Source organism: Durio zibethinus, chromosome 3 (assembly GCF_047325235.1).
Source record: "Durio zibethinus cultivar Kanyao isolate XHJ-2024 chromosome 3, ASM4732523v1, whole genome shotgun sequence".
Lineage (NCBI taxonomy): Eukaryota > Viridiplantae > Streptophyta > Magnoliopsida > Malvales > Malvaceae > Durio > Durio zibethinus.
Genome location: NC_143164.1, coordinates 6,990,866 through 7,002,378, shown reverse-complemented (window position 1 = coordinate 7,002,378; position 11,513 = coordinate 6,990,866). Strand labels below are relative to the sequence as shown.

Below are 11,513 nucleotides of genomic sequence, written 5' to 3'. Positions count from 1 at the left end.
TATTTTAAAATAAAAATTTTGTGTTCGATATGAAAAAAAAAAAAAAAACAAGAAAAAATTATTAATCGAGTTACAAAAGCAGTCACTTTGTTTTCTCAAACAAAATAAGTAAATAAAAACTAAAAGGACAGGAAATTCTGGGAAATGGCACTTTGCTAAAAAATACTGTTAAATGCTTTATGACCGTAACAGTTTTATTAACCAATTAACGAAACCGAAAAATATAAACTCAGAAAGTGAGCTTCAGTGTTGCTACTATTCCGAGATTGATTTTCAGCAAAACCCCAAAATTTCCCTTCAAAAACCCACGAAATCTCTTCAGTAAAACCCTGATTTTGTATTCTTTTAAATCTCCAACTCACTCAAACTCGTTGCTTTCTCAAACTCGTTGCTTTCGCAACGGGCTAACTCACTCCACCCAAAGTCCTCCTCCACTCACATCCATCACCCCATTCAAGAACTACTACTTCTCCTTGTTTTCTCATTAACCCTTTTATGTTTTCGTCTTTTCTCCAATTCCTTTTTGCCCTATTTCCACTTTGTTGGCAAAGCCTCATTGCCTTCTCTCATGAAGCTGAAGCTCAGACGAAAGCTTATCCTAAACATATGTGGGAAGCCATTGTTGCTTAGGAGGATCGTCGCCTCTTTAAATATTTTGGGCTCGACCCAGTTGGCTTTGGTCGCTTTGTTTTGTCGTTATCAGCTCTTGGGGGCGGTAGGACCATAACTCAGCAGGTTAGTGTGGTTTTTTTAATTTGGGATATTGTTATGTACACAAATGTTTGATGGTTTTACTCAATCAAGTGCGTTTATTCGTTTATTCATTTATTCATTTATTCACGCTTAAAATAGTGGGTTCTGTTTTGTGAATTTATTTTCTGTCTTGTTTATTAAATTTTGGTACATGTGAATGGCTGAAAGCGCATTTGGCTTGGGCTACATGCTTGAAGTTAACTTTCTCCATCCTTATAAAAGTTTACCCCTTTTACAAGATTCAAATAGCCTATTTCATAGTTAAAAGTTTGAAGTTTTAATAATTGAAGTGTCACCTTGGTGACAGGAGTTTGATTAATTATTAAGACTTGAGGGTGAATAGAATTTAGGTGTTGAGGGACTTAATGAAGTGTAATAGTACATGCCAGCAGCAAATTAAGACAGACACGTAAGGAAGCATTTACTTGGTAGGATAGTTGGTGTGTTGGGTTATTTTCCTTTTTTTTTTTTCCTATTCCTTCTTTCTTATCTTTTCTGTAGAAGGGTGTAATTTAAATTAGTTGAGATAAGCATATAACATTTTGAAGGAAGGAAGATGCTTAAAAAGGAAAAATATAGGTTGGAAAGGAGGTATCAATGTACGTAAATACCAATCCTATTACAAATTTTTAATTTGATTTTTTTATCATATTTGATATGATCTAAGGTTGATAATACTAAAGCCTATCTTATCCCCATAACACTCAAGGGAATGTTGTCTTGCCCCCAAGCTTTTAAACATTCTTGGAATGTATTTTTTGTGCATATCTATCCGCTAGAATAGCATTATGCCCACAATGTAGAACGGATCTATATCTATGTATTTGTTTGGTTTGGATTACATTTTGACTGGTGAGATGATAATTTATTGCGCTTTTACTCCTGATTTCTTGTTGTTGCCTGAAGCCAATCCTTATCAGTTAGTATTTTGGAACTTGACCATTTTTTAGTTTGTATATTCTGGAAAGAGATCGACTGCTGCAACCAGCACATGGAGTTTTCGTTAGCATATATTTTAATTGATTTGAGTACCATCTGTTTACCATTTTTTGTTATGTATGATAATCCTCTGCAATCCCCATGGCAACTTGTGAAGAATACCTTACTAAAAAATGAGCGCAGATTCTCAAGAAAGATCTTGGAAAAGGTGTTGGCACTGGCATTAGAAAGGACAATGTCAAAACAAGGAATATTGAGCTCGTATTTTTGTAAGGTCAATCATATCTCTCATTTACTGTGGTGGCTGGTGTCCTTTCTCTTTGTTCAAGTTGTTTATGCATGGGCATTCTTTTTGCCCAACATTTTTATTGAATGGATTCTGCTATTTGAATGCACTTTCCTTCTGGCATTTCCGAAGGATGAAAGCAAAGCAGCAGTACTGTAGCCACTTGTTTTGTGATTTTGTGATTCTAAGATCTTGAAATTTGGAATCTCACAAGGCCATTGTAAATTACAGATATACTGGGGACATGGTATTAATGGCATCAAATAGCATCAAATTTCTATTTTGGGAAGCATCCGTCTCTCCTGAGCTTGGCGGAGTCTGCAATGCTTGCTGGACTTATACCTGCACCAGAGCTTAGATCGCCACTCAGGGATCAAAGAAGATTTTAAACTAATGCATCGGTATAATTAATCATGTTTGGAATTATCATGCATTCTCTCTTTATAAATCTTTCAAGTGCTTTCTGGTTCGAGCTGTATGCTTGAAGTTTGATGTATGCATTTTGCTTTTAAGGTTGAAACTTGATTGATTTTCATACCTTAATAAGAAGAAATAAGAGACTAGGTTAAAAGCTGACTTCTGTCTTAATGATAGTGGCAAGACCTTCCAAGCCAGAGTTTTGAAGAGGATGGTGCAAGTTGGTTATCTTGATATCAAGATGGCACTTTTGACTGTGAGACAACCTCTTTATCTACGTCTTAATAGGCCAGAACATGCAGATGGACTATCATACCTGTTGTCTTTCTCTGGGTTGGTATGTCAAATCTTCATGTTTTGCCCTTCTGTTTAGATGACATAATATGATATAGCAGTAACTCACTAGTTCAGTTTTTATTCTGAGTTTGTTCGCTTCTTTGTTTCATAGGGCCTTGGAGAGAACAACAAACTGAATCAAGTAGGTAAAGAATCAACATTCAAAGGTACATGGGTCTGGGAAAGAGAAAGCAAAATATGGGAAGTATGTGAAGAGATGGAAAGATGGGCCATGAAAATTCGCATAGAACTTCAATAAAAGCTTCTTGTTTGAAATGAAATGCAGAACACTGTGATTTCGGGGGACCATATGTTTCAAGGTAATTTTTAATTTAAAAGAAATCTCAATTCTTTTACCTTTGGATGGTGCTAACTCAGATGAGCTGAGACTTTTGGTTATTACATTATTGTTTAAGAAAACATTTCTCTGATAAAAATGAGTTTTCTAGTAATACAATTAATTCACTCACTGTTATGTAGTATTAGGGTTCATTTGGCAGTGTGGTGGGAGAGACTCCTACTGCACCACAGCTGCGTTCTATGATTGGACCCTTAATAATTCCTATGTTGAGTTCCTTTGATATGAATATTGCTTGATTGGAGATAACAGTGAATAAAGCTACAGATTAAATGATTTCTCATCTTCAACCAATTAACATTGCACTAGAGAACAATATGAGAATTTATGCAACTTGAATATCGATACATGGCTGATATTGAAATGGATAAACATTGAATGACGATTAAAATTACCCTGAGCAAAACCAGAGACATATATAGAATTGATTTAGATCTAAGCCAAGTCCTAGAACATTTCTTTGTATGAATATAGTAGTTATTTCAAGGTAAATTCAAAGACCTTCCTAAAGGCTAATTTAAAACCTCATTGAAAATACTATCACTGAGGGAGCTTGTTGAATTTCTTGTATCGGTACTCAGCAAAAGTTTTGGTTGAATATTTAGCTGGGTTCTGTTCGTTCACAAGCTCAGGAAGTGGCCCTGTTATGGCCTCATATGGAGGTGCACAGAACACTGCCCGTGACATCTGAGTTCGGTCTTTGTTCACAACACTCCTGTGAAGAGCACTCTTGTATTTCCCACTGCTCAGAACCTGGCCGAAAGACAAGAAAAATGAAAGAAAAAAAGCAGTGAGCTCAATACAAAAATATGTAATTAAGTTTGCATTTTCAGTTCAAGAGGCATTTTAGTTTATCTCAATCTGGTCGCCAACATGGACAAAGAGAGCATTAGCAAGTAATCAACGGCAACCCAATTTCCATCTTTCCAAACTTGAAGGCCTGGAATTTCATTAGGGACAAGCAAGGTGAGTGCAGACATGTCTGTGTGGGGTTCAACTCCTAGTGCCAGACGAGGTTGTGGGCATTATGGATACATGTTTATTTTCATTTCCAGTTCTATTTCATGATCCCCCGAGGGAGTCGCCAGAGCCTTTTTTTCCAGGCCTGGCCCCCCAGAGAGCAGCCCCAACAGCTCATCTGTTATCTTTAGAATTTCCTTCTTGAATTCTTCATTGACTTCCCTGTTGTTAAATGAGTGAAGGCGTGAGAATTACTGAGGAAATTTCACTAATGCTGATGCCATACAATGGAGTAGAACTGCATTAACAAATGATTTAAGGAAAATATTTAAGCAAGCAAAGGATCGTAGCAAAGATGTTCTATACCTGTATTAAGTAGGGTGCTTGGGCCATATATCATTATATCATGATTGACAATAGAAGGAGGAGAATGAGATGAAAAAGTAGTCAACCCACTCAACTTTCTCTTCAAGGTTCTTTGTTATTTTTGTGCCATAGCCTTCAAACTTGCCTGTTGAAGGACCATTTGCTTAAGCCTTCTTTTCCTTCTGCGTTAGAGAAGAACTCCTGACCCACTTCTTGCAGCCGTTTGATCATTTCTGTTGCCGTCCCGTGGTCGGTCACCAAGAAAAACCCCCATTGGCTACATGCCTCTTAGACCTCTTTCACAAGGACATCACGCGGCTGTGATAGGGAGATGACAGGCACAGTAACCCCTTCAAAGGGCTTGCTGTTCTCTGGTCGCTCATGGGCGAAAAGGATGAACTTAGCAGGGAGTTCATGGAGGCTGCCAAAGTCTCGAACTTGCACTTTTTCAACCTCGATTAATTGATTCCCTTATTGAAAATGCGATAAAAGGTTTAAACTTTAAATGAAGTTGGGGTTTCTGACATGGAAAATGTGATTAATTCTAGTTGAGTTTATGAAGTCATGAGCTTTTCACTGGGAACAAAAAGAGTAGTTGGCTTACCAGCAACCACGTGCCAATATGCTAAAGTCTCGAATTGAATAAAGAATTAAGAAAATATAAATCAATAAAAGAAGAATGAATCAATGAAATGTTTCTTTGGAACTTGAGTAAAGAGTAGACCTTTTTTTTTTGGGGGGGGGGGGGGGGGTTCTAGAATTTGAAAGCGAGAACTCCTTTCAAGTGTAAACAAGAGTCATATGAGCTTCTAGATATGGGGAAGCATGATCTCCTATTGGCTTGATGATTACCAAAATTAATGGAAAAATTAACAAAATTGGATACCCTCTAGCTTTAGCCTTGTCCTTGCATGATATTGAGCTTTTCTCTCAGCATAATTTTGGAAAAATGAACAGACTTTGCAAAATTATAAGCAAATCATCATCGGCCAGAAGAGGGAGAGGAATAGAAAAAGACTCCCTCCAATTCTGCATTTCCATAATTGTTAGTACTAATCACATGCTTACAAAGCATAATAACTTACAAAAAATGCAAGTTATTACGTGATATCAATATTGATATGTCATGATTCATGGATTCATGTATCGATTTTGTTGAAGATTGATTTGAGATATCAAATTAGTTTTCAAGTTTTTGAATCACACAAATCAAAACTTGAATCTTGGTCCATGACAGATAGATTTGATTCCTCAATATTATTTTCTTTAGTCAGATGGGGAGAATGCAGACTTGAATTTGAACAATGGCAGAACTGATAATGACGATATTGAAGTATGTTTGGTTCCAGTTGATGAGGGGTTTATTATTGGCCTAATTTTGTCATGGAAAATGACATACTCAATGCCTGGAAACTACATTTTGGAAATATTTTCAACAAGTCACATACCAAGGGGCAGGAAATTGGTCCTAGAAGTCATACAGAGAAAACTAGTTGTTGATAAACCAAACCAAAAGGAGACTCGGAGTTGGGACGGAAGGTTTGGTAGGTGACTATTTATCTAGGGCATTAAAGCCCATGACATGCCTTTGCCCGACCAAAACTTAAAGACCATGCAGTTGTTATCGCAAGAAAGAATGTTTGCTATATAAAATTATAATAAAATAAAATAATATAATATAATATAATATTATAAATAAAATAAAATTAAATAATATTATTTTATTTTTTATTTGATGTATGTAATGTTTAGAATAGAATAATTTATTTATTTGTTAAAATTAAATTTTTTAAAGTTAGAATTTAAATTATTAATATAATTATATATGTAAATTTAATTTTAAAGATTAAAAATAATCATCTTCATTTAAAGATGATAGAATCATGTTATGTCAAAAGAATAATTAATCTTTTTTAAAATTTTATATTTTTTTAAAATATAAATTAAAATAATATAAAATAATTATCATCAGATCATATATACCATTCTACTATTATCTTATACATCAAATATATCATTGAGTCCAAAAATCAACATCATTTTTTATATTGGTAAACTCTAATAAAAAAAGTCAGTAATATAATAACTTTAAAAGTTATTTTTAAAATTAAAATATTAAAGGATTAATAAATTCGTACTTAGACTTTACTTGATATGATGGATAAAAAATAAAAAAAAAATTAAAGGAAAAAATTAAAAAATTAAAAAGAAAATTTTTTATCCATTATTTGGTAGAATTTAAAAATAAAAAATATATAATTTTATCATTATAATTGTTTTAAATTAAGATAAAAAATCTAAAAATTATGGGTAAATTTGTATATAACATTTACTTACACCTCTCTCATCTTTTTTCTCTTAATTTGAAATAATTTATAATTATAAATAAATGTGTAAAATAATAATCTTTTATTTTCTTTTTGCTTACTTTTCTTTTTTATTGAACAAACTCAAAAAATTTTTTTTTTTCATTTCTTTAACCATCTCGTATTCATCTTTTTACTCTTTTACTCTGACAAGCATACATTTAATTAAATTGATTTATATTTTTTATCCAAAATTACAACTTCGAAATCTATGTAACAGATATAAATTCGAAACCTATCAATTATAATTTTTTTTATCCAAAATTATAGCTTCTTGTAGTACATATCATGAGTGTCATAGGTTTAACTTTTAATAATCAAGTTTGAACAGATTAGAATCCAATATTATACTCAAACTTCTCGCTCAGTGTAATGCGTAAATGTGTAAATGTGGAGGGATTGCTAAAGTATGGAAGATATTTCTTGGATGATCACTTGAATGAGTTGCAAATATTTATTAATCGATTTTTGGCAGATGGCAGAAGAGTTTCTAGAAATCATTCTTTTGAACGATTCTATGAGCTAACATGGCTGTTAGATGGACTGATGATGATAAGTGTTCATGGGCCAGGTCCTCCAACTTTTTATGTAATCAAATCCGTCACCATAGGGCTGGTCCATGTACTTTCTTTTTATATATTAAAAAATAAAATGATTTTTAAATTATTAACAACTATTTTAATAATTTTAGCAATAAATTTAAATAAAATATTTTATTATTAATAAAATAGTAACTTGGACTTCACTGATATATCTGATGAGTGGTCCGATTCATTAATAAATTTAATTAATATTATCTGTCAAATACATATTTTATTTTTTATGATATAAATTTTACGTGCATTATTTAAAAAAAAACCTTTTCATTTTCCCTTATAAAAAAAAAATCATATTTATCAATGATGAATACTCAACGAGTAAAAACCATACTACTAATTCCTTTCATTTTACTCGAATCATAACCAAATATTGTGATGAAAATTTTAAAAATAAAAAAACATTTCTTTTTTATCCTCACAGCGGCAGAATGCAGGTACGATTATTGCTTAAACAAATCGAATCGCAGTAAGACACGTGTACAGAATACATTGGCAAGCCAATCAAAATTAAGTCGTTGAACTGAAGGTCAAAAGTCAGCGAAACGTTTAAAAAACGGCGATTAGGAAAACGCAGTTGTCCCTATAATTTTCCTTCTTTTTGGAAAACAAGACCCTGGGATTTTTCTCATGGCTTACGTGGAGCGAGGTTTGGATCCTTTCTCTCCTTTTCTCAATTTTCCTTTTCCTTTTTTTTTTTTGGTTTCATAATCGTTTAATTTAGGGTTCCTGTTATGAAATCTTTTGTTTATTCGAAATCTGTTGCCAATTATTACTGTTTTTCTTATGATTTATAAGGTTTTCTTTTTCGGTATTGAGATTTGATTTTGTGAGAACCCTAATTAGTTATGGAAAAAGAAAAGGAATGAATTTTTCATATTTATGTTATCGATTAGATGATTGTGGATCGCGATTTCTTGTGATTTGATGCACATTGAGTTTTTAGTCTGTAATGCAATTATGAATTTTGATGGGAATTGTTCAAGTTTAGAACAACCTTGAATTTGTGGAACGTTTTAATATATGAATTTGACTGAGTTATTCTCATTATGCTGCTATTAAACAGCTGAAGCATAGTTTTTAGCTAGTCTTGGGCCTAGTTTTGCATTATGGTATGGTTCCGGAATTGTGGTTTGGGAAACTATGGTGAAATGGGCCCCCTTTCCACCCTTTTTCTGGTAACATTTAAAATCAGTTTCAATGAGAAATTTGGAATCCATTTGAATTTGTGATTGCAGTCCAGTTGAACTCTAAACATAGATTTTTAACCAAATGACTCAATACACTCATGACAATGTTTATGGGTGCTTTTATCTGAATTAACACAGGTCATCCCCAAAATTTCCATGGTTCTTTAAAACTCTTCTCTTTGAAATTTCTACCCTTTTTTCCTTAAGAAGATTCATTTTTTTTTTTTAAATATCTTGTAGAACCCATTTCACTAGCGTCTCTACAGTTTGTGTGATTTATTGCCTCTAGTGGATGATACTGGCTAAAGATGTGATACTTGAAGACAGTTGTTTCCTAATTCCTAATGCTATTATGAATTCAAAACAGGTTCTTTATGTTATTCCACCATTCCACATGCAGTCTTAGAGAGCGCATGCGTGTGTGTGTGTGTGTGTGTGTGTGTGTTTGTGTGCTGAAAATTTGAAATAGGATGTAGTTTTATTTGATTATCTGTCCTGGCTTGATTGATTGTGAAAACTATTAGTTATATTCTTAAAATCTTTGCATAGAGTTTATGGCTGACAATCATAGCATAGCATTCTCGGCTGCATCAATTATTTGGATACAAGCTATGGAATATTGCCTTGGTGATTGCAAAATTGGCTTGTTTCATCCCTTTGGCATATTGCAAAATACGATGGAGGCTTCCCCTCTCTTCATATTATATAAAACATTTGATCATGTGTGGTTGTTCAGGTGTTGTTAAATCAAAGCGGTCAATATGGCGACTAAGAACCATCATTGATTTCTTCTGGGCTATTGTCAATTTCATAGGAGTGTTTTTTTCAACCATGTTGTCGGTAGGATTTTCATTTTCCTTTGTCCTTGGTCAATGTGTGATTTTTTTTTGTTAATCTGCATCAATAAAATGGAAACTTGAATGTTATATGTGCATCAGATGGAAAAGTCGGATACCTACAGTAAAGGCTCTGGTTCAAGCAAGAAATGGGATGGTGGTCCAGGAGGACCTGGAAATGGACCATATGGTGGTGGTGGTGGCCCACGCCGACCACCTCGTGGACTAGACAATGTTCGAGGAATCGACCATAGTATGTGCTTTGCCTTCTTTGTTTTCCCCTGCTAGGAAACTTAGACTATCTGCTGTTTGTCACCTGGGCATGCTCCTCTTTACCCCATTAATTTGTCCACTAAAAGAGTTTTTTTTTTTATTTTCCCGGTGCTGTATTTCAGGTTCCCTTCCTGCCTGCGGCTCTTGCTGTGGTGGCTAAGTGCAGCATATTTGTTGTGCATTGACTGTTATATCTGAAATCGTCTTAATCTGTGTAAGAACTTTTTAAGTTGTTAATGTCAGTGGATTTCCTGTGAAACAGAGAACTTTAAACCTCTATAAACCAACAATGCTTTTGTGTAGTCTTAAACTTTCACCAATATATGTTGCTACGTGGTGGGCTGATAGCTGTCTCTCTAAAACTGGTCGATTTGGTTTTCTCAATGAACATGATTCATTAGTTTTCTCTGTGGGTAAACTATGTTTTGAAAAGATTCATTTGGGATGTCAAATATCTATTATTAGGTTTAGATTGTTGGGAATTTACAAATGCATGCTTCTATGATTATAAATTAAAACAGGAAAATCCTTTGATGACTGTCCGTCATTTCTTAAATGAATGGCGGCCATGAGTTTTGATTGTGACAACGGATACAAATTAATCCAGTTCATGCTCATATTTCTTAGGGACAACAGGCTGGAAAAAAAAAAAAAGAATTTATGAGTGGTTCTCCTTAGGGGGATACATTTTAAATTCAATATAAATCTTTGCTGCAGTTAATCTTATCTTGAACAAAAAAAATTGATGTAAGGTGACAATTTTAGTCATTAAATACCAATTCTATTCTTGAATGTTAACAGAAATAGATTTTTAAATCAATAACCTAGAATAATTTTTATCCCAATTATTTTTCATCCAAGAATTTGGACAGCTCATGGCTCTATCTTATGTCAACTGTCATTTAATCGAGCAAACAGGAGAAAGGACCCAATCTTAATACAATTGACAAGATGTGAGCCTGGGTTAATTATGCAGGCCTAATCCAAACTCAAATTCCGTCTTCATTTTCAATTAACCATCACCCTTTTATCATTAAAAAAAAACTCTCACCCTTTTATAATTTCTTTCCGTCATTTTTTTCTGAATAAAATATACATAATTTGGCGTCACTTCTCTCTCTTTTTCCTTTATATTTTGATTAAATTAAAGAAAATTGGTGAAGGAACTGTCAAAACGGACCGATTTTTTAATTTTAATTTTTAATTTTTTTCTTTAATTTTTCTAAATAAATATTTTCATGAAACAATTATAAAATATCAATAATCCATAATCACTATTAAATTAATTATCACAAATAATCACTCGAACTACCAATTGATTGCTAAGAAAAAGCAAGATCTAAATATAAAAAATTTCATTTATGGTTTATAATAAATAAAATCTTAAAAATATAAAATACATAAAAAAGTTGAAATTATTTTATAATATTTTGTGTGTATTAATTTTGCTATTATTTTTATGTTAAAATTATAATAATTATATTAAAAGTAAAAAAAAAAAATTGACAACAAATATCTATCCGACGTAACGAGAGCCAAATTCTACTGAAGATTAAAACAAGAATAAAAAAACATTAAAAAAAAATTTAATAATGAGGCATAAGATGGAAACATTATTTTTTGTGCTTGCGAAGTTGAACAATGAACACAACAATCAACAACATAACTTCTGAAAAGTTCATTGAAATTTTAGTTGGATTTTGGTTAGTCACATGACTTGCAACGTATGGTTTTTTTTTAACAAAGATCTAATTAAGATGTTTAGTTAAAATTAATTAAATTAGTATTTAAATAAATTTACTTAATGTATTATTCTTACCAAATTAGCATAACTAAT

At 32.7% G+C, this 11,513-nt stretch overlaps 1 protein-coding gene and 2 pseudogenes across 3 annotated transcripts; 2 read left to right on the top strand and 1 right to left on the bottom strand.

Annotated features, from left to right (window-relative positions):
• The first annotated feature begins 227 nt into the window (after nt 1-227).
• LOC111301644 (uncharacterized) lies at nt 228-3,201 on the top strand (annotated as a pseudogene). Its single transcript, XR_016335899.1, has 5 exons — nt 228-735; nt 1,802-1,966; nt 2,210-2,361; nt 2,574-2,732; nt 2,844-3,201. The product of XR_016335899.1 is annotated as an uncharacterized LOC111301644 (transcript).
• Nucleotides 3,202-3,412: 211 nt separating this feature from the next.
• Nucleotides 3,413-5,456, bottom strand: LOC111299851 (flavonol synthase 1-like; annotated as a pseudogene). Its single transcript, XR_016335896.1, has 5 exons — nt 5,375-5,456; nt 5,020-5,040; nt 4,416-4,885; nt 3,933-4,271; nt 3,413-3,842 (listed from the first exon to the last, which is right to left on the bottom strand). The product of XR_016335896.1 is annotated as a flavonol synthase 1-like (transcript).
• A 2,422-nt stretch (nt 5,457-7,878) lies between these two features.
• LOC111298015 (uncharacterized) lies at nt 7,879-9,978 on the top strand. Its single transcript, XM_022892723.2, has 4 exons — nt 7,879-8,026; nt 9,304-9,407; nt 9,506-9,656; nt 9,799-9,978. Exons 1-4 carry the CDS (start codon nt 8,008-8,010, stop codon nt 9,834-9,836), a joined length of 312 nt encoding a protein of 103 aa, XP_022748458.1. The 5' UTR covers nt 7,879-8,007; the 3' UTR covers nt 9,837-9,978.
• The last annotated feature ends 1,535 nt before the right edge of the window (nt 9,979-11,513 follow it).

Excerpts from the sequence above, each read along its gene's own strand:
- LOC111298015 (XM_022892723.2), top strand. Across the intron at positions 9,408-9,505 it reads TTTTTTCAACCATGTTGTCG|ATGGAAAAGTCGGATACCTA; the intron begins GTAGGATTTTCA and ends TATGTGCATCAG. Across the intron at positions 9,657-9,798 it reads TGTTCGAGGAATCGACCATA|GTTCCCTTCCTGCCTGCGGC; the intron begins GTATGTGCTTTG and ends GCTGTATTTCAG.